We start from the raw sequence: 20,547 nt of genomic DNA on the forward strand, positions 1-20,547 counted from the left end.
AAAGGTCTGCTATTGTCCATGTTTGAAATTATAACTTAAAAATGATCACTCTTTAGGTATAGAGCAGAATTGGCAATGTTTAGATTTGGTGGTGAAATAGGTGGTAAAATGCTAATTAATTGTTTCTAGAAAAATGTGCATACCCAGTAATAATTTCTTTTTCTTTTTTTTTTTTTTTAGATGAAGTCCCACTCTGTCGCCAGGCTGGAGTGCAGTGGCACGATCCCAGCTCACCGCAACCTCCGACTCCCTGGTTCAAGTGATTCTCCTGCCTCAGCCTCCCGAGTAGCGTGATTACAGGCACATGCCACCACACCCAGATACTTTTTTGGTATTTTTAATAGAGATGGGGTTTCACCATGTTGGACAGGTTGGTCTCGAACTCCTGACCTCAGGTGATCTACCCACCTCAGCCTCCCAAAGTGCCGAGATTAGCCACCTTGAGCCACCTTGCCTGACCAGTAATTTCTCTTCTTAATGCATAATACTCTATTCAATCCATCAACTGTCTCCAAGCCTACACTAACTCTGTAGAGCTGTGATTAGTTGTGGATGCATTTGTCTGTGCCTTTTATCTGTGATCTTAGAGCTTTTCACCTCTGACTTCTCTTTCATTAGATTAGAAATCTCATCACAGCAGGTTCTATTTAACTGGCCCCTCACCCTATGACACTAAGTATTATGATGTCTCAAGTATGAGAAAATAAATTGTTAAATATGAGATCAAACAGTGTAAGTCAACATTTTTCAAAAGGCTGGCAAAGAAATGGTGATTATATAAATGTTGATTTATGTGTCAGAAACATCTGAGTTCAATTCAGTCACTGACAGTGATTCCCTCTGAAGCTCAGGAGAATGTATCACACTTTTTCTTCCTGTAAAGTATAAATAATCTAGTCTCAGGGTAGAGAAGAGAAAGGAGAGGAGAGAAATAGAGAAACAGGGTTGGGGATGGCAGCCATGTTCTCCTGTGACCCAGTCTTTCCCAAGTGATGGGGACCATGGACCTATCCTGAGGTGGCTGTCCCACCACTAAGGGTCTGTCTCTTATTGGTGTGGCTCTTGTGAGTAGAAGAACTTGCTACCAGAAGTCTTATGCAGCAGCTGTAGCCCCTTTTCTTCTTTTAGTATAGAGTTGTAGAAAATTTTATTGTTGGCCAAGTGTGGTGGCTCAAGCCTGTAATCCCAATGCTTTGGGAGGCGTTGGTGGGAGGATTGCTTGAGGCCAGGAGTTCAAGACCAACCTGGGCAACATGGTGAGATCACCTTCACATCTCTATAAGAAATTTTAGGCTGGGCATTCTCCGATTGTGCAGGGACTTGCTCAAGTTCATAGTTATACACCAAGGCTCAGACTAGAAGCCAGGTCTCCTCAACCTGGAGTTCAGTATATTAGCCTACTCTCCACCTCCACCCAAGTCCTAGAGATATACCTTGAGGGCTTATTTTGAGGATCTTAGGCTGATAGGAATCAAGGGATATCTTAACAACTGCCCTATATTGAGAACTATAATCTCTAGTTTTGGCTTTCAAAAAGAAATATAGGGAGGGTGACTTATCTCTTAAGCAGCCTGCTAAGATGACTGAGCAAATCACTGTGGGGGAAGAGTGATGTAATCTGTTCTTTCTGGCCTCCACACTGAAACTGGGAACTACCCTCTTGGTAAGGAAATAAAGGAGGAAGTGAAGATTTATCATTGCTTAAGGAGCCTGGTATGCGAGTTAGGATTTTTAGCTGTTGGCTGAGGCAACAGAGTGAAACTTTCTCACTCATGTGTTCTCAGGCCCCAGCTGAGAAGGGGTGGGGCACTGCTGATTGTTGGGGCTGGCCTGTTCACCTGCACATTCTGAGCAGCTCATGGGAATTCTAGAGATGTTAGATCTTTTCTGTTTTTTAAATTTTTTTAATTTGTAATTTTTATTATTTTTTATTGCATTTTAGGTTTTGGGGTACATGTGAGGAACATGCAAGATTGTTACATAGGTATATACATGGCAATGTGATTTGCCGCCTTCCTCTCCATCACCTATATCTGGCATTTCTCCCCATGCTATCTCTCCCCAACTGCTCACCTCCCACTGTCCCTCCCCTATTTCCCCCGACAGACGCCAGTGTGTGATACTCCCCTCCCTGTGTCCATGTGTTCTCATTGTGCAACACCCACCTATGAGTGAGAACATGTGGTGTTTGATTTTCTGTTCTTGTGTCAGTTTGCTGAGAATGATGCTTTCCAGGTTCATCCATGTCCCTACAAAGGACACAAACTCATTGTTTTTTATGGCTGCATAGTATTCCATGGTGTATATGTGCCACATTTTTCCTGTCCAGTCTATCATCGATGGGCATTTGGGTTGGTTCCAAGTCTTTGCTATTGTAAACAGTGCTGCAATGAACATTCGTGTGCATGTGTCCTTATAGTAGCACGGTTTATAATCCTTTGGATATATACCCAGTAATGGGATTCCTGGGTCAAATGGAATTTCTATTTCTAGGTCCTTGAGGAGTCACCACATTGTCTTCCACAATGGTTGAACTAATTTACACTCCCACCAGCAGTGTAAAAGTGTTCCTATTTCTCCACATCCTCTCCAGCATCTGCTGTCTCCAGATTTTTTAATGATCGCCATTCTAACTGGTGTGAGATGGTATCTCAATGTAGTTTTGATTTGCATTTCTCTAATGACCAGTGATGATGAGCATTTTTTCATATGTTTGTTGGCCTCATGTATGTCTTCTTTTGTAAAGTGTCTGTTCATATCCTTTGCCCATTTTTGAATGGGCTTGTTTGTTTTTTTCTTGTAAATCTGTTTTAGTTCTTTGTAAATTCTGGATATCAGCCCTTTGTCAGATGTGTAAACTGCAAAAATTTTTTCCCATACTGTTGGTTGCCGATTCACCCTAATGATTGTTTCTTTTGCCGTGCAGAAGCTGTGGAGTTTGATTATGTCCCATTTGTCTATTTTGGCTTTTGTTGCCAATGCTTTTGGTGTTTTGTTCATGAAGTCCTTGCCTATGCCTATGTCCTGAATGGTTTTGCCTAGAGAGATCTTCTCTGTTTGCATTAATACTGCTGGAGAATTTTCTTTAATAGAAACCTTCTATAGTAGTTGGGAATGGATAACTGGCAAGTGTGGCTTGGATACAGCAGGTCAGATTTGATTATTTGGAAGCTGTTTTTAACTTAATGGACATTAGCATTTAAGATTCCACTTGCTTGGCCCTATAACAGTGGCTAGGAAAATGAGTGGTGAACAGGCAGGCCCATGCTCCAAGGGTCCAGAAGGCCAGACATGTCAGGCCATTTGAGCTCTTGGAATCCTAGGCAGGCTCTCAGTCCTAATTATCACTCTGAAATAGGTGCTTTTCAATCATTAAGAATACAGAATTATAGCTTGCAAGTACAACACCTAGCCACCCTTCTAAAGTGCTCCCTGATATAAAAGAAGCCCTGGCTTTACCCTGCCGGCAGGCAGGTGATTAGACTATGTGAGATCCACTGCTCTGTCTGCTCCTTGAAGAACTCCAGGATGAGATGAACTCCAGGCCATGTGCCCATGGCCTAATCCTACTTTGTGCTTCCTCTTTTATCAACTACTTCCTCAGGAGCCAACTCAAATCTTCTTTGCCTTAATTTGGACCTATTTCTGGATTAGTTATATGGTAGCGTAATAACTTCTTTATCATTATTAAGTAGCTGCTCCTTGAAAAAATTTTATGAGCTTTGAGCCTCTCAGAAGAAAGAGATTTTAAATCCAATAAATAAATACACAAATAAACAAACTGGGAACACCTTAGACTTGGAATCAAGTAGAATGGGGATGATAGTAAAGGTAGCCTGAGAATCCAAACCCAAACTGAGACCTAGCAATGAGTTACAGGAGCCGATTCTGGTTTATATCATTCTTTATGATGAAAGAGCAGGGCCCGGGCTGACACAGCAGGGAAAGATGCTGACTCTGGATTCACATGGAGTAGAAGCCAATGCTGACTCTTTAAAGGGAACATCAAGAGCCCAAAGATGAGAGTTAGTGACTCCGAGTATTTAGGGATGGGGCTCTAACAAAGAGGCACGGCAGGAACAGGTAGGCTCTAGGACCCTGAGTGGGTGATGCATTTCTGGGACAAAGGATAGAAGGGAATAAAGCCCGCTGAGCCCTTCAAAAAGGGTAAGTCAGGCACCACTGGATGGTGGATGTCTTTGTCTTAGGGGAGCCATCCAGTCCATTTGTGAATCTCTGGGTCTGTCTTGTCACATAGCAGCTGCCTCCAGGTTTTAACCTGTGCTCATCTTTCGGAATGCCGTGTGTATGTTACCGTTTTTATGTTTAGACCCCTTTGGTGGGAAGTATCTTCTGGATCCTGTTTATGCACACACTGGTGTATACATTTCTCCCTCTGTTCCTTTGTACTGTTTCTCAAAGCCCACCTCCTTGCTTACTTATAATTGCCCATAATAATGGTCATAGCTATGGTATTCAGAGTGATTCACATCCTTGCATAATGGGCTGTTACCCAGGCTTATTATAAGTCCTGAGGTGTAATTCTAAGTTCACAAGCACAAGAAAGATAGTCATTGTTTGATTTCTGGGATCATCTTTCAGAAATCACCTGAAAAATTCATTGATTTCTTCCCAAAAAATCATGAACTGTGTCTTCTGTCTCCTTGTAGAAGTTCTCATTGTGATTATCCTCATTTGTCATGAGAAAATATCAGCATGAAAATGAGTAACAGCTTTCTTTATAATTTGGGTGTTTCATTTACCTCTACACATGGTTGTTTTAAGAGAGTTTAAATGTATCTGAATGGAATTCAGATCAATTCAAGAATTCTAAGAATTTCTGATGGGTTTTAAACCTTACCAGTTGAATAGAGCTATCCTGGATGGCTGAATCTATGCCTGTCCTGGTGTCCTTCAGTGGGAACTGTTAGTCCCCATTTGTGTCTGGCACAGGTTGCTCACCAAAGGGCAGAGGCAGGATGGCTCAGGACCAGAGCTCCACCACTTGTGGCAGAGTCACTCAGAGCTGCTGGCCTAGGTATACAAGGCCAGTCACGTTGCCTGTGTCCTACACATGAGAAGACAATAGTGTTAAGGGAAAAGATGTGTCCCTGCCATCTCCAAGACAAAGTGGGTGAGTGCGGTACATTGGCCTCAGGCAGGCACATCTGCTCTACCACCAGTGTGCTGCAGCCATACTTGACTTTCCAGTTCCCATGGAACTCCCACACACAAATGGTGTCATCTACCCATGTATAAAGCGCTCTTGCAATATGGCATATTTGGTCAAATTAAGTATATGCACATCCTATAATGAGATTTCTGTAGTCACTTGGGACCCTCCCCTTTCCTATACCAACCAGGACAGATGTTGCAAACAACAGAAACCTGCTGAAGTTAGAAGGAGAGGATGTTTGTTTGCAGGGCCACTTCCCACAGTTTTACAGACTGTATCCTTAACTAGGCTCCACCCACCGGAGTGAGTAGGAGCTGAAACCCAACCCACGCTCCACATTCCTGAACCTTCAGCTTTACTATTGGGGCTGCATCTTCCAGGAGGAAAAGGTGCCTTTTCTGAGGCACATAAAGACACCATATAGGCGAGAGACTGACTAAAGATTCCCACATGGGCCTAAAGTAAATCACACGTGCAGCTGCTATGGCAGCATTGTCTTGGTGGTGGGAAGTTGGAGACACTTGGGGGTGCCTCCAACTTTCCCCAGTACTGGGGAAGCAGAGAGGACCAATGTGTGGATGCACACTATGCAGCAGTCAGAATCATGGACTGGATGTGTACATAGCAACATGTATACTCTGTTGCTCAGGTTGGAGTGCAGTGACATGATCTCAGCTCACTGCAGCCTCAACCTCCTGGTCCTCCCACCTCTGCCTCCTGAGTAGTTGGGACTACAGGTGGGCACCATCACGCCTGGCTAACTTTTGTATTTTTTGTAGAGACAAAGTTTCACCATGTTGCCCAGGCTGGTCTTGAACTCCTGAGCTTAAGTGATCCTTCTGTTTTGGCCCCCCCAAAGTGCTGGGATTACAGGCATGAACCACCATGCCCAGTCTAACATGTATAGGTCTTAAAAACAAAGTAAGGGCCGGGCACGGTGGCTCACACCTGTAATCCCAGCACTTTGGGAGGCCGAGGTGGGTGAATCACAAGGTCAAGAGATTGAGACCATCCTGGTCAACATGGTGAAACCCTGTCTCTACCAAAAATACAAAAAAAATTAGCTGGGCATGGTGGCATGTGCCTGTAATCCCAGCTACTAAGGAGGCTGAGGCAGGAGAATTGCCTGAACCCAGGAGGCGGAGGTTGCAGTGAGCTGAGATTGCACCATTGCACTACAGCCTGGGTAACAAGAGCGAAACTCCATCTCAAAAAAAAAAAAACACACAACAATAACAGAGTGAGAAGTGAAAAAAAAGAAAGACAGAATGAGATATATAACAATAATACTAATGTAAATTAAAATACACACAAACCAAACAACACACTTGTAAGGTACATGGATATGCTTTGGTCAAGAATAGGCCAAGGTAAACATCCTGCATGACTCAGTGGGATTGAAGTGCAGGCACATAACTCCACTTGTTATATATAACTGAAGCTATGTAGCCATAACATGGGAAGGCACATCAACTGGCTTGGAGCCACTATTGTTTGTAAAAGGTATAACTGCCCTGCTGACACTGTGCATGCAGCATGCACCTAGGGAAACAGAGCCAGAGCTATCCATCCTGTAGATGGACAGTGGGGAGCCAGGGCTCAGCTTGGCTTGTGCCTATAGAAAGAGTTAAGCTGCTGACCCTGTAGGGAGAGCTGGCTGTGGAGCTGTGCGCAGGGTGGCAGGAGCCGCAGCGCCACAGCGCCACAGCAAGCAGCCAAGACAGAGACAGACAGTGTAGGAGAGCTGCTGAATAAAATCATACTTCATCTGCCTGCAGACCCCTGAGTGTTCTTCTGTCAATTATCTGCCTTCAGACCTCAGCATGGGCCAGAACCTAATGCTGGGAATGACAATAGTTCATATGAACACATACAAGCCCCCAAAAAATCTGTGTGTGTGTGTGTGTGTGTGTGTGTGTGTGTGTGTGTGTATGTGTATATATATATATAATTAAACATATGAGAATGGTTGCCTATGGGGAAGGACAGGAAGGAGGATAGAAGGATATCCATCCATCCATCATCCATCCATCCACACATACATACATACATTAAAAAAGGGCCTTGGTGGCACCAGGTACGGTGGCTCATGCCTATAATCCCAGCACTTTGGGAGGTCAAGGTGGGTGGATCAACTGAGGTCAGGAGTTCAAGATCAGTCTGGCCAACATGGGGAAACCTCGTCTCTACTAAAAATACAAAAAATTTGCCAGGCACAGTAGCTCATGTCTGTAATCCCAGCAGTTTGTGAGGCCAAGGTAGGTGGATCACCTGAGGTCGGGAGTTTGAGACCAGCTTGACCAACAGGGAGAAACCCCCGTATTTTTAATCTCTATTAAAAATACAAAATTAGCCAGGTGTGGTGGCTCATGCCTATAATCCCAGCTACTTGGGAGGCTGAGGCAGGAGAATCGCTTGAACCTAGGAGGCAGAGGTTGCAGTGAGCCAAGATCATGCCATTGTACTCCAGCCTGGACAACAAGAACAAAACTCCATCTCAAAAAAAAAAACAAAAACAAAAATTAGCTGGGTGTAATGGCAGCACCTGTAATCCCAGCTACTTGGAAGGCTGAAGCAGGAGAATGAATCTCCTGAAACTGGGAGGTGGAGGTTGCAGTGAGCCGAGATCATACCACTGCACTCCGGTGGGATGACAGAGTAAGACTCTGTCTAAGAAATAAAATAAAAAACAGCTGGGTGTGGTGGCTCACACCTGTAATCCCAGCACTTTGGGAGGCCAGGGTAGGTGGATCACGAGGTCAGGAGTCCGAGACCAGCCTGGCCAACATGGTGAAACTCCATCTCTACTAAAAATACAAAAATTAGCCAGGCTTGGTGGCAATGCCTGTGATCCCAACTACTCAGGAGGCTGAGACAGTAGAGTTGCTTGAACCCGGGAGGCGGAGGTTGCAGTGAGTCAAGATCATACCACTGCACTCCAGCCTCAGTGACAGAGCAAGACTCTGTCTCAAAAAAAAAAAAAAAAAAAGTGATACAGCATCCTACCTTGTGGCTGGAACACTTGCATTTGTATCCCTAAGCTGCCATGTAAGAAGTGTGACTTGCCATTTTGTGAGAAAGCCAAGACACAGAGAGAGGCCATGTGTAGGTGCTGTGGTCAGCAGTCCTAGTTTCTGAATGCATCAGTCCCAGCCACTGACACGTGAGTAAACAATCCTTCAGCTGCTTCTATTTCCCAATTGTGAAGTCATCCTCAGGCTGAATCTTCCCAGCTGAGTCCCCAGACAGCTTAGAGCAGAGAGAAGCCATTCCCAACTGCGCCATTTCTGAATTCCTGCCCCACAGAATCTGTAAGCACAATAAATTGGTGGTGGTTTTATGACACTAAGTTTAGGGTAGTTTGTTACATAGCACTAATAACTAGAAGATCCATTATCTTCAACAACACCAAAAAGTAGAGCAATAAAAAAATAAGTAATTGCTATAAATTAAGACCTGGCACAGTGGTTCATGCCTGTAATCTCTAGCTTTGGGAGGCCAAGGTGGGAGGATCACTTGAAGTCAAGAGTTCAAGGCCAGCCTGGACAACAAAGTAAGAGCCTGTCTCCAGAAAAAAATAAAAATAAAAAGTAGCTGGGCATGGGAGCATGTGCCTGTAGTCCCAGCTACTAGGGAGGCTGAGGTGGGAGGATCGCTTAACCCCAGGAGTTCGAGGCTACAGTGAGCTATAATTGTGCCACTATACTTTGGCTCTGGCAACAGGGAGAGATGCTGTCTCAAAAAACAACAACAAAAATAATACACACACACACACACACACACACACATGTATATACATGCCCACATGCACACACACCCACATATATACACATACATACATTATAAACTAAAAAAAGATGTAAGAGATATAACAAATGCAAATGACATTGTTTTGCTCCTGATTAGAGTAAACTATTACAGAATGACACTTAGGAAAGTCAGGGCAATTTGATTTCGGGCTGTCTACCAGTTGACATTAGGAATTATTGTTAATTTTTTTATATGTGACATGGTGGTTATTGAAAAACGTCCTCATTTGTTACAGAATTTATAGTATTTAAATATGAAGGTAACTATGATTTGCTTTAAAATTTGCTTTACAATGATGATGAGGGAGGGGTAGGGTGTAGATAAAACAAGACTGCCATATATTGTTCATCGTTGAGGCCAAGTAATAAGTAAGGGTGTTTATCATATTATTATCTCTACTTTTGTGAGTATTGGAAACTTCCCATAAGAAAAAATTTAACAAAGGAGAGGGTAGGAGGACTTACGTCTCTGTCCCATTTTTCCAGGCTGTAGTTACATGCAAACAGGTGCCAATGGTTTAAATAGATTCCCCTCTTCTGAACATGCCTCTCTGCCTGCCTGGGGGGCGGGTTCTAAGACCCAGGATCCTACTCCAATATGGTGGATTTCATGCATGAAAACAAATTAGCAGAGGAAATCATATTATTAGGAAAGTGTTTTGGGTACTCCTCAAATTTTTGGTGACTAGAAATCCACTTGAAAACAGAATTCCCTTCCCTGACAGTACCTAATCCAGTGCAGAGAGTGGGGGGGAGGGGGAAATTGATTTGAATTAAGAAATCTGATTAATTCAGAATTAATGCACCAGCTTCCTCTGAAGATTAGGTAGTGTTCAATTTTCAGCCTTTCATAAATATATTCGTCAGCATAAAGACAGGCAAATGGGCTGCATGTTGCTATGCAGACGACACGGTTTGGAAGGGCCTTCTGTTTGCTTATGGATTCTCTCTCCCTTGAAGAAAAACTATTAATTCATGCTGCAGCCTGCTGCTCTCTGCTTGGTGTTGGCTATGTCACCGAGCCCAAAATAGAAAGTTCTTTTACTGAAGAGAGGGAAGGAGGTTTAAATTTATCAATTCAAATAACAAAGGGTAGAATTATACTGGCTTTTCTCGGGTGGGGAGTAGGGGAGATAATGCCTGTTTCATTAGGAGATAAAGTGATCTGACACTAGCAGGGGCTGGGACCAGAAGACAAGCTTGCACTGTGGTGACTGGGCTTGTTTCCATCCTGGCCCCCTCACTCCCCCCTCCCAACAGTGTCACCTCTTTTAGGACATGGGAAAGCATCTGAGCCACTGAGTAATCAGTTCCAGAAATGTCATTGAAATGACCAGACTGGGAATGATTCTCTGAACCAAATCCCTTCTTGCTCAGCTTTGAAGCAGTCAGTACCTTACCACAAAGTTGAAGAGCAGGAAGATGTTATCTTTCTCCTATCAAATGGTCAAAAATCTTTTAAAGATTTCCAACATTAGGCTGGGCGCAGTGGCTCACATCTGTAATCTCAGCACTTTGGGAGGCCAAAGCAGGTGGATCACAAGGTCAGGAGTTCGAGAGCAGCCTGACCAACATGGTGAAACCCCATCTCTACTAAAATTACAAAAATTAGCTGGGTGTGCTGGTGCCTGCCTGCAGTCCCAGCTACTCAGGAGGCTGAGGCAGGAGAATTGCTTGAACCTGGGAGGTGGAGGTTGCAGTGAGCCAAGATTATGCGATTGCACTCCAGCCTGGGTGACAGAGCAAGACTCCATCTCAAAAAAAAAATTCCCAGTGTCGGAAGGACTTTGGGGCAATGGGCATTCTCCTACATTGCTGGAGGTGAGGCAAACTGATCTAACCACCTGGAATGCAACCCGACAACATGGATCCTAAACCATGATGGAAATATCAATACCAGTGGATGTGGATCCAGGGGCTCTCTCATCCATGGCTGGGGGAAGTGTCAATTGATTTTCTAGATAAAAACTTGCACAGGTACAACAGGAGACATTGACAATAATGTTCATAATAGCAGTGTGTGCAAGTACAAAATCCTAGAAACAATGCAGTTACCCATCAGTAAGAGAGTAGATGATAAACTGTGGTATATTTATATATTGGATTATTTTACCTCAGTTGAAACAAATATGCTACAGTGAAATGCAATGATATGGATGGATTTTAGCAAAATAATATTAAGTGAAAAATAAAAGAAATCCTGAAAGATTGCGTACAACATAATATGCTTTTTTACGGAACTCAGAATAATTTAAAAACTATTCTTTAGAAATATACAGATATTAGCCAGACATGGTGGCTTATGCCTACAATCCCAGCACTTGGGGAGGCTGAGGTGGGTGAATCACTTGAGATCAGGAGTTCAAGAACAGCCTGGGCAACATGCTGAAATTCCATCTCTACTAAAAATACAAAAGTTAGGAGCCGGACATGGTGGCTCACGCCTGTAATCCCAGCACTTTGGGAGGCCAAGGCAGGTGGATCACGAGGTTAAGAGTTTGAGACCAGCCTGACCAACATAGTGAAACCCTGTCTCTACTAAAAGTACAAAAATTAGTCAGGTGTGGTGATGTGTACCTGTAATCCCAGCTACTCGGGAGGCTGAGGCAGGAGAATTGCTTGAACCTGCGAGGCGGAGGTTGCAGTGAGCCGAGATTGCGCCACGACACTCCATTCTGGATGACAGAGCAGGATTCCATCTTGAAAAAAACAAAAAATACAAAAGTTAGCTGGGTGTGGTGGGGCATGCCTATAATCCCAGCTATTGGGGAGGCTAAGGCAGGAACCCAAGAGGTGGAAGTTGTAGAAAGTTGAGATTGCGCCATTGCACTCCAGCCTAGGCAACAGAGTGAGACTCTGTCTCACACACACAAAAAAGGAATATATACAGATATAACAAAACTATAAAAAAGAAAGCAAGGAAATGAGCACAGGATTCAGGATGGTTGTCTTGGGTGAGGAGAAAGGAGCTGGGGCAGTGGGGGTCAGGGGAGCTGTGGTAGTACTGGCTTTGTCAAGGTCCTACCTTTTGTTTGGGGTTATAAATTCACAAGTACTAATTACATTATTAAATTAATGAATTTACCACCTAAATTAACAAAACCAGGACATTCATATACCAATTATGAGAGTGGACCATGAACCAAGCATTCTGGTTAATCTAATTCAGTATACCTGATGTTAAAAAAACAAAAACAGGGTACAGCTTTGGGTGTAGTCAGTCAATTCACTTCTAAACATTTATTTATTTATTTATTTATTTATTTGTAAAGAGATGGGGTCTCGCTGTGTTGCACAGGCTGGAGTGCAGTGGCTATTCACGGGAGCGATCCCACTACTGATCAGCACGGGAGTTTTGACCTGCTCCGTTTCCAACCTGGGCTGGTTCAGCCCTCCTTAGGCAATCTGGTGGTCCCCTGTTCCCGGGAGGTCACCATATTGATGCTGAACTTAGTGCGGACACCAGATCAGCATAGCTCACGGCATCCCAGAACTCCTGAACTCAAGAGATCATACAGCCTCAGCCTCCCGAATAGCTGGGACTATAGGCACGCACCACTGTGCCCAGCTCTAAGCATTTATCTTAAGGAAATAAGCAGAGATACATATAAAAATTTCTGAACAAGAACATTTGCCACAGTATTTATAAATATAAAAATAGGAAATAATATAAGTACCAAACTAATAGATTAGCTATGTAAATTGGGTTATATCAATGTGCTAGAAAACTAAGTAGTCTCTAAAAATATTATTTTCTAATAGTATCTAAGTATATGGGCAAATGCTCATAGTACGTAAATTGAATAACACAGGTTACACAATATGAACGCAGCTTTTTATTTTCCCTGAGTATATATATGCACAAATAAAACGCTGGGAGGGGTTGGGCACAGTGGCTCACATCTGTAATCCTAGCAATTTAGGAGGCTGAAGTGGAGGATTGCTTGAGCCCAGGAGTTCAAGACCAGCCTGGATAACATAGTGAGACCTTGTCTCTATTAAAAAAAAAATACAAAAATTAGCCAAGCATGGTGGTGAGCACCTGTGGTCCCAGCTACTCAGGAGGCCAAGATTAGAGGATCGCTTGAGCCCAGGAGGTCAAAGCTGCAGTGAGCTGTGAACGCACCACTGCACTTCTGCACTTCAGCCTGGGCAACAGAGCAAGACCATGTCTCGAAAAAAAAAAAAAAATCGGGGCACCGTGGCTCACACCTTTAATCCCAGCATTTTGGGAGGCCATGGCAGGTAGATCACCTGAGGTCAGGAGTTTGAGACTAGCCTGGCCAACATAGTGAAATCCCATCTCTACTAAAAATACAAAAATTAGCCAGGCATGGTGGCGTGCACCTGTAGTCCTAGCTACTTGGGAGGCTCAAGCAGGAGAATTGCTTAAACTTGGGGGGCAGAGGTTGTGGTGAGCTGAGATCACGCCACTGCACTCTAGCCTGGGCAACTGAGCAAGATTCTATCTCAAAAAAAAAAAAAAAGAAGAAGAAAAAGAAGAAAAAAAGCTGGGAATACTATATGTCAAAATGATAATAGCACATATCTCTGAATGTTATAATTATTTCTTCCTTTTTCTTTTTTTTAGCCAATAACTTTAGAGAATATACCAAGTAAGACTGTTTCTTCCTTAAACTTGCAGTAGTTCACAAATTTAATATACTGAAGTTTTTTGTTTGTTTTTTTTTTGAGACGGAGTCTTGCTCTTGTTGGCCTCCCAGGTTCAAGCAATTCTTCTGCCACAGCCCCCCAAGTAGCTGGGATTATAGATGCCTGCCACCACACCCAGCTAATTTTCATATTTTTTTAGTAGAGACAGGGTTTCACCATGTTGGCCAGGCTGGCCTCCAACTCCTGACCTCAACTGATCCACCTGCCTCGACATCCCAAAGTGCTGAGATTACAGGCATAAGCCACTGCACCTAGCTGCGAAGATTTTTTTACAACCAAAAATAATCACATTATAAAAATAGATGTTAGTAATATCTAATATAGATAGGGTACTTATTATATGCTAATAGTTTTACAGGGATTAATTTAGTTAAAACTTAAAATAATTCTATGAGAATAGTACTATTATGACCCCCATGTTACAGATGAGGATACTAAGATTTAAGGGGTTAAATAGCTTGCATAAGAACATGGATGATAAGAAATGGTGCGGAAATAGTGCCCTGTAGAATCAGGTTTCTAGAAGGTTCTTCAAAGGGTACACAATGGTAGAGTCTTGGTCTCCTAAACCCAGGGATGGCTACACCAGATATTTCTCTGAGATTCAATGGTTTCTCTGAGAACAGTACTGAGAACTGAATGATCTGATGGGAATCTGAAATTCACACAGAGAAAGAGGCCCCCTTGCGGTGTCTGAGCCAGAGCCTACACATTTCTGATGAGACACCTTAACATTGTACAATAAACAAATGTAGGCATGGTTTCCTGTGTTTTCTTCAAAATATCTAGAATAGATGTGATTAGAGGGAATGATTTTAACAATCAGTTCTTCTCTCCTCAGGTGAAAAATTCTGGATTATCCTCCAAGATGTAACTCAAGGCAGCTAACCATTGAATATAGAGAGGGCAGACATGGAGGAGTACTGGTGCCCAAGCCCCTGAGGGTTTCTTTTCTTTCTCTCCTTCTTTCTTTCTTTCTTTCTTTCTTTCTTTCTTTCTTTCTTTCTTTCTTTCTTTCTTTCTTTCTTTCTTTCTTCTCTCTCTCTCTCTCTCTCTCTCTCTCTCTCTCTCTCTCTCTCTCTCTCTTTCTTTCTTTCTTTTTTAAGACAGGGTCTTGCTGTTTCCCAGGCTAGCGTATAGTGGTGCCATCTCGGCTCACTGCAACCTCCACCTCCCGGGCTTAAGCAATCCTCTTACCTCAACCTTCCAAGTAGCTGGGACTACAGGTGCCCACTACCATGACTGGCTCATTTTTGTGTTTTTAGTAGAAACAGGGTTTTGCCGTGTTGCTCAGGCTGGTCTCAAATTCCTGAGCTCAAGTGATATGCTCACTTTGGCCTCCCAAAGTGCTGAGATTACAGGCAAGAGTCTGCGCCTGGCATCCCCCTGAGGTTTTCTTTTCTTTTTTTAAATTTTTATTTCTTGTCCCCTTGAGGATTTCTGATGAGACCTTGAGGGACTAGGAGATCATCCCAGTGACCAGAGAATCAACTCAAGGGCAGAGATGTTTTATTTATGGCTCTGACCCGCCCTGGCTCCCACCAACCATTGCAGGACAGGCTTCTAGAGCCTTCGGTGCAGAGGAGAGAGCTCTAGGGATGGGACAGAGCCAAGGTCTTAGCTTTGGTCTCTTCTCATCACTCATGCTTTTAATATAAGCTCTGATGTCATCAAGGCACCAGAGATAAAATGCCTTTCTCAAGCTAAGCAGACAGGATCTGGTATCCAATTTGGACAAGATAGTGGAAAACAGACTCAGGGGGAAAAAATCTCTTGGCCTCAGCACCAGCACATGGGAGTTGAATCTGACACCTTAACATTGTACAATAAACAAATGTAGGCATGGTTTCCTATGTTTTCTTCAAAACTTCTAGAATAGATGTGATTAGAGGGAATGATTTTAACAATGAGTTCTTCTCTCCTCATCTGAAAAATTCTGGATTATCCTCCAAGATGTGACTCGAGCATCAACTTCTGTGGAAATACTTGCCCAGTTTCCCCAAGCAACAAGGCCATCCCTCTTGTGTGTATGCTTAATAAATGATTTGCCTGCCTATTGGACTGTGTGTCTCACCTGAGCACAAGCTCAGTGGACAGTGTAGTATGCAACTTCCCCTCCTTTCCCAGCGCCCCTCTCTATCACCTCTCACTCACATGCATTCCTATGCCTGCCATGGGGTAATTGCTAATTAAATGTTGATTGCTGAAATAGAGAGCTAGAGAGGTTTGGGAATGGTCTTCTTAGAATTCCCAGAGCTGGGACTCAAACCCCTTTGTGGATCTCTGATGCTTGAGAGAATCCGATGAAAGCTAAGAGCCTTTCCCCAGAAAAAAAAAAACAAAAAACAGAAAAAAGCACATGCAAAAGAAAATTCCCAATTGTATAGCACTAAATACCCATACTAACACCTACACAATTATGTACATGTAAAACTGGGGAAATCTGAATAAGATAGGGGAATTGAATCAATTTCAATTTCCAAGTCGTGATTATGTCACTATACTGCAAGAGGTTACCACTGAGAAACTGGGATCTCTCTGTATTATTTCTTATAAATGCATGTGAATCTAAAATTATCTCAATAAGGCTGGGTGTGGTGGCTCACGCCTGTAATCCCAGTACTTCGGGAGGCTGAGGCAGGTGGATCACCTTAGGTCAGAAGTTCGAGACCAGCCTGGACGACATGGTGAAACCCTATCTACTAAAAATACAACAATTAGCCAGGCATGGTGGTATGCACCTGTAATTCCAGATACTCAGGAGACTGAGGTGGGAAAATCAATTGAATCCAGGCGGCAGAGGTTTCAGTGAGCCAAGATGGTGCCATTGCACTCCAGTCTAGGTGACAAGAGCAAAACTCTGTCTCAAGTAAATAAATAAATAGATAGATAGATAAAATAATATAACCACAGCTGGGCGCGGTGGCTCACACCTGTAATCCCAGCACTTTGGGAGGCTGAGGTGGGCAGATCACCTGAGGTCAGGAGTTCAAGACCGGCCTGGCCAACATGGTGAAACGCCGTCTCTACTAAAAATACAAAAATCGGCAGGGTATGGTGGTGGGCGCCTGTAATCCCAGCTACTTGGAGGGCTGAGGTGGGAGAATTGCTTTAACCCAGGAGGCAGAGGTTGCAGTGAGCCGAGATCATGCCACTGCCTTCCAGCCTGGGCAACAAGAGCAAGACTCCCTCTCAAAAACAAATAAATAAATAATCTCAATAAAAATTTCAATTAAAAAACATAAAATTCCCATACATTATGTTTTGAGAGTTGGTGGACCCCAGCTGAACCTACCCAGGAATGCTAAATTGAGAACTCTCTAATATAGTCCAATTTCTGCATGGTTGGTTGGGGAAACTGATGGGAGAGGATGTGTTCAAAGTCATTCAGATTGACAGTGGCAAGGCAGGATGAGCCCAGCTCTCCTTTCCTTAATCTACGACTTGTTGCTAGAAGGAAGAGAGTGCTATTCACATTGTGTTGTTTACTTGATTTAAAAAGGCAAGACAAATCAATATAACAAGGCAACTGATATTCCCTGATGTGTGCAGAGAACACTGAGTGTAGGTAGGGAAATTTGTCTTTAGGATTTTTTTTATTCCATTGCTGCCTAGGCTGGCTGTGCTCAGCCTGTGGTGGACTATGGATGATCTCATTCTGAAAATGGTGCCTTGGAAAGGTGTGGGTCAGGGACCAGCAGCCTTTTTGATTCTGAGTACCAAAACAGGAACCAAATAGTGCCTATGAGTTATCCCAGCAGGCTGGGCATGTGGGCGAATAGGAGAGAAAGAAAGAGAGGAAAAAGAAAGGGGGTATATCAGGAGAAAAGAGGGCAAAAGAGGATGGTATGGGGAGAAGACAATGGAAGAAAGAACAAGTATATTTAGGGAGTAGAGGGCTTATGTGGTGGGCTGGGCCACAGGCTGCTCACCAAGTCAGAACCTGTAAGGACATGAATTATCTGTGCTGTCCTTGGAGATTGTTAGGCATTGGAATTGTCAGGTGGTCAAAGGTCAAGATCTTTCTTTCATGAAAATCACTCGTGATCTGATGCTAAAGCCTCTCCAGCAGTTAAGAGTCTGGTGCTTCTCCTGAACTTAAGCGAGATTGAGCTTGTATCCCAGCACCTTTGTTTACTATTTGACCTTACACAAGTGACTTAATCCCTCTGTGCCTCAGTTCCACCATCTGTAAAAGGAGGATAATAATAGTACCTACCTCATAAATTGTGAGGTGTAAATGTATTAATACATGGAAAACATGGCTGGGTGGGGTGGGTCACACCTGCAATCCCAGCACTCTAGGAGGCCAAGGTGGGTGGATCACTTGAGGTCAGGAGTTTGAGACCAGCCTGGTCAACATAGTGAAACCCCATCTCTACTAAAAATACAAAAATTAGCCGGATGTGGTGGCACACTCCTGTAATCCCAGCTACTCGGGAGGCTGAGGCACAAGAATCGCTTGAACCCAGCAGGCAGAGGTTATAATGAGCCAAGGTTTTGCCACTGCTCTCCAGCCTGGGTGATAGAGCAAGATTCAGACTCAAAAAACAAACAAAAACGGCCAGGTGTGGTGGCTCATGCCTATAATCCCAGCACTTTGGGAGGCCAAGGCGGGTGGATCACAAGGTCAAGAGATCGAGACCATCCTGGTCAACAAGGTGAAACCCCGTCTCTACTAAATATACAAAAATTAGCTGGGCATGGTGGTGCACACCTGTAGTCCCAGCTACTCAGGAGGCTGAGGCAGGAGAATTGCTTGAACCCAGAAGGCGGAGGTTGTGGGGAGCCGAGATCGTGCCATTGTACTCCAGTCTGGGTAACAACAGCGAAACTCTGTCTCAAAAAAACAAACAAAAACAGAAGAATATATGAGAAACACTTAGAAGAGTATTTGACATGTAGTAAGTGCTTAATAAATGCTTGTTCTTATCATTGTTACTCCTTGATAGAGGCTCATTTCCTCTTGCCTGTTCCTGCAAAGACGGAGACAGCTGATCAGCAATCCTTCCTCTAAGAACAAACCATCAACTTGTAGACACTAAATCACCCATCAGTTTCTCTCCTCTGTATGTACTATCTGTTCCTTCTTTTGTTTGGGGACCCAACTCCATTACCATCTTCCAGAATCACAATTTAAACATGAGCATAGAAGTACCTGGTACTGGAGGGGTCTTCCTGCTTGGTGTTCCCTCTATTGGTCAGAAAACAAACACTCCCATGAGGGGAGAGTTTCTTTTTCTTCCATTAGACAAGAGAGCAGTATGGACCTATGTTTCTATCTTTGCAAATGAATTTCATAGCACCGTTTAGATACCTCTGTGCTTGCAAATTCATCTGCTTTGGTGAATCTAATTTTTAAATTTTGTCAGGAATCAAGGTAGAACACTGGTAAACTGTTTAATCCGGAAAATAAAGAACAAAATATAAACAGATTTCCTCTCTGGCTCCCTCCAAAGCATCTCTGTCCTCCACAGTGTTTCTGTAAGTCTCTAGGGAACATCTCATATAGGCTCACCAACAAGTCTTTCTCCATTTACACCCTTCTGCCCTGACAGATACCAGGTCTCTGTGCTGTTCCACCAGTTTCTGAGAGTCTCCTGCTAATCTACTAAGTACTCTTGATCAATAGGGGCCTAGAGTCACCAGAGAATATTTTTCAGAGTCTTTTCTGAAAAGTGGGGCCTGAACTGACCTTAAATAACAGGTAAGGTTCATATAGATACCAGGGGGCAACCCAGGGATCCAAGGCAGGGTGAGCGAAGGGTGAAAGAAGGAATGGAATTGGATGAGTACAGAACTGGTTTGGGGAGTGGGCCAGCCAGGCTGAGGAGAGCTTATAGTGAGAGAGAAGGCAGGAGAGAAGGCCATGTGAGAAGGCCATAGGAGAGCTCAGACTTCTTTCCATAAGAAAGTGAGGGACCATGAGTAACACTGCAGGGAATAGTGTAATACTTAGCAGAACTATTGGCTACATGTTCTTAGACCTGTGATTCTCCCAAGAGATGCCTTGTCAAGTTTATTCACATATGCTGGACAACATTTTCCTTTTTTTTTTTTTTTCAGACGGAGTCTTGCTCTGTTGCCTGTCTGGAGTGCACTGGCATGATCTCGGCTCACTGCAACCTCCACCTCCTGGGTTCAAGCAATTCTTGTGCCTCAGCCTCCTGAGTAGCAGAGATTACAGGTGTGTGCCACCACATCTACCTAATTGTTGTATTTTTAGTAGAGACAGGGTTTCACTATGTTGGTCAGGCTGATCTTGAACTCCTAACCTCGTGATCTGCCTGTCTTGGCCTCCTAAAGTACTGGGATTACAGGTGTGAGCCACTGCGCCTGGACTTTTTTTTTTTTTTTTTAAGTTGGAGTCTCGCTCTGTCGCCCAGGCTGGAGTGCAATGGCGCCGTCTTGACTGACTGCAACCTCTCCCTCCTGGGTTCATACAATTCTTCTGCCTCAGCCTCCTGAGTAACTGGGATTGCAGGTACTCGCCATCACACCTGGCTAATATTTGTATTTTTAGGAGACACGGGATTTCACCATATTGGCCAGGTTGGTCACTTGGCCAAGCTGGTCTTGAACTCCTGACCTCTGATCCACCCACCTAGGACTCCACAAAATGCTGGGATTAGCAGCTCCAGCCACCATGCCTGGCTCCCCCCACCCGATTTTTTTTTGAGATGGAGATTTGCTCTGTCACTCAGTCTGGGGTGCAGTGGTGTGATTGCACTGCTTTCTCACTGGAACCTCTGCTTTCTGAGTTCAAGCAATTCTTCTGTCTCAGCCTCCTGAGTAACTGGGGTTACAGGTGCCTGCTACCAAGCCCAATTAATTTTTGTAGTTTTAGTAGAGATGAGAGTTCACCATGTTGGCCAGATTGGTCTCAAA

General features: G+C 43.7%; 1 protein-coding gene across 1 annotated transcript in view; it reads left to right on the top strand.

Moving 5' to 3' along the window:
• LOC128931425 (uncharacterized) overlaps positions 1–4,672 on the top strand; it is a 94,366-nt gene extending 89,694 nt beyond the window's left edge. Inside the window, exons 12-13 of the mRNA XM_054252388.2 lie at positions 181–1,256; positions 1,943–4,672. Of these exons, the coding sequence (XP_054108363.2) occupies positions 181–184 (4 nt within the window). The 3' untranslated portion in view covers positions 185–1,256; positions 1,943–4,672. The remainder of the gene's footprint in view (positions 1–180; positions 1,257–1,942) is intronic.
• Positions 4,673–20,547: the final 15,875 nt, after the last annotated feature.

This window comes from Callithrix jacchus, chromosome 2, assembly GCF_049354715.1.
Source record: "Callithrix jacchus isolate 240 chromosome 2, calJac240_pri, whole genome shotgun sequence".
In the NCBI taxonomy this organism is placed as follows: domain Eukaryota; kingdom Metazoa; phylum Chordata; class Mammalia; order Primates; family Cebidae; genus Callithrix; species Callithrix jacchus.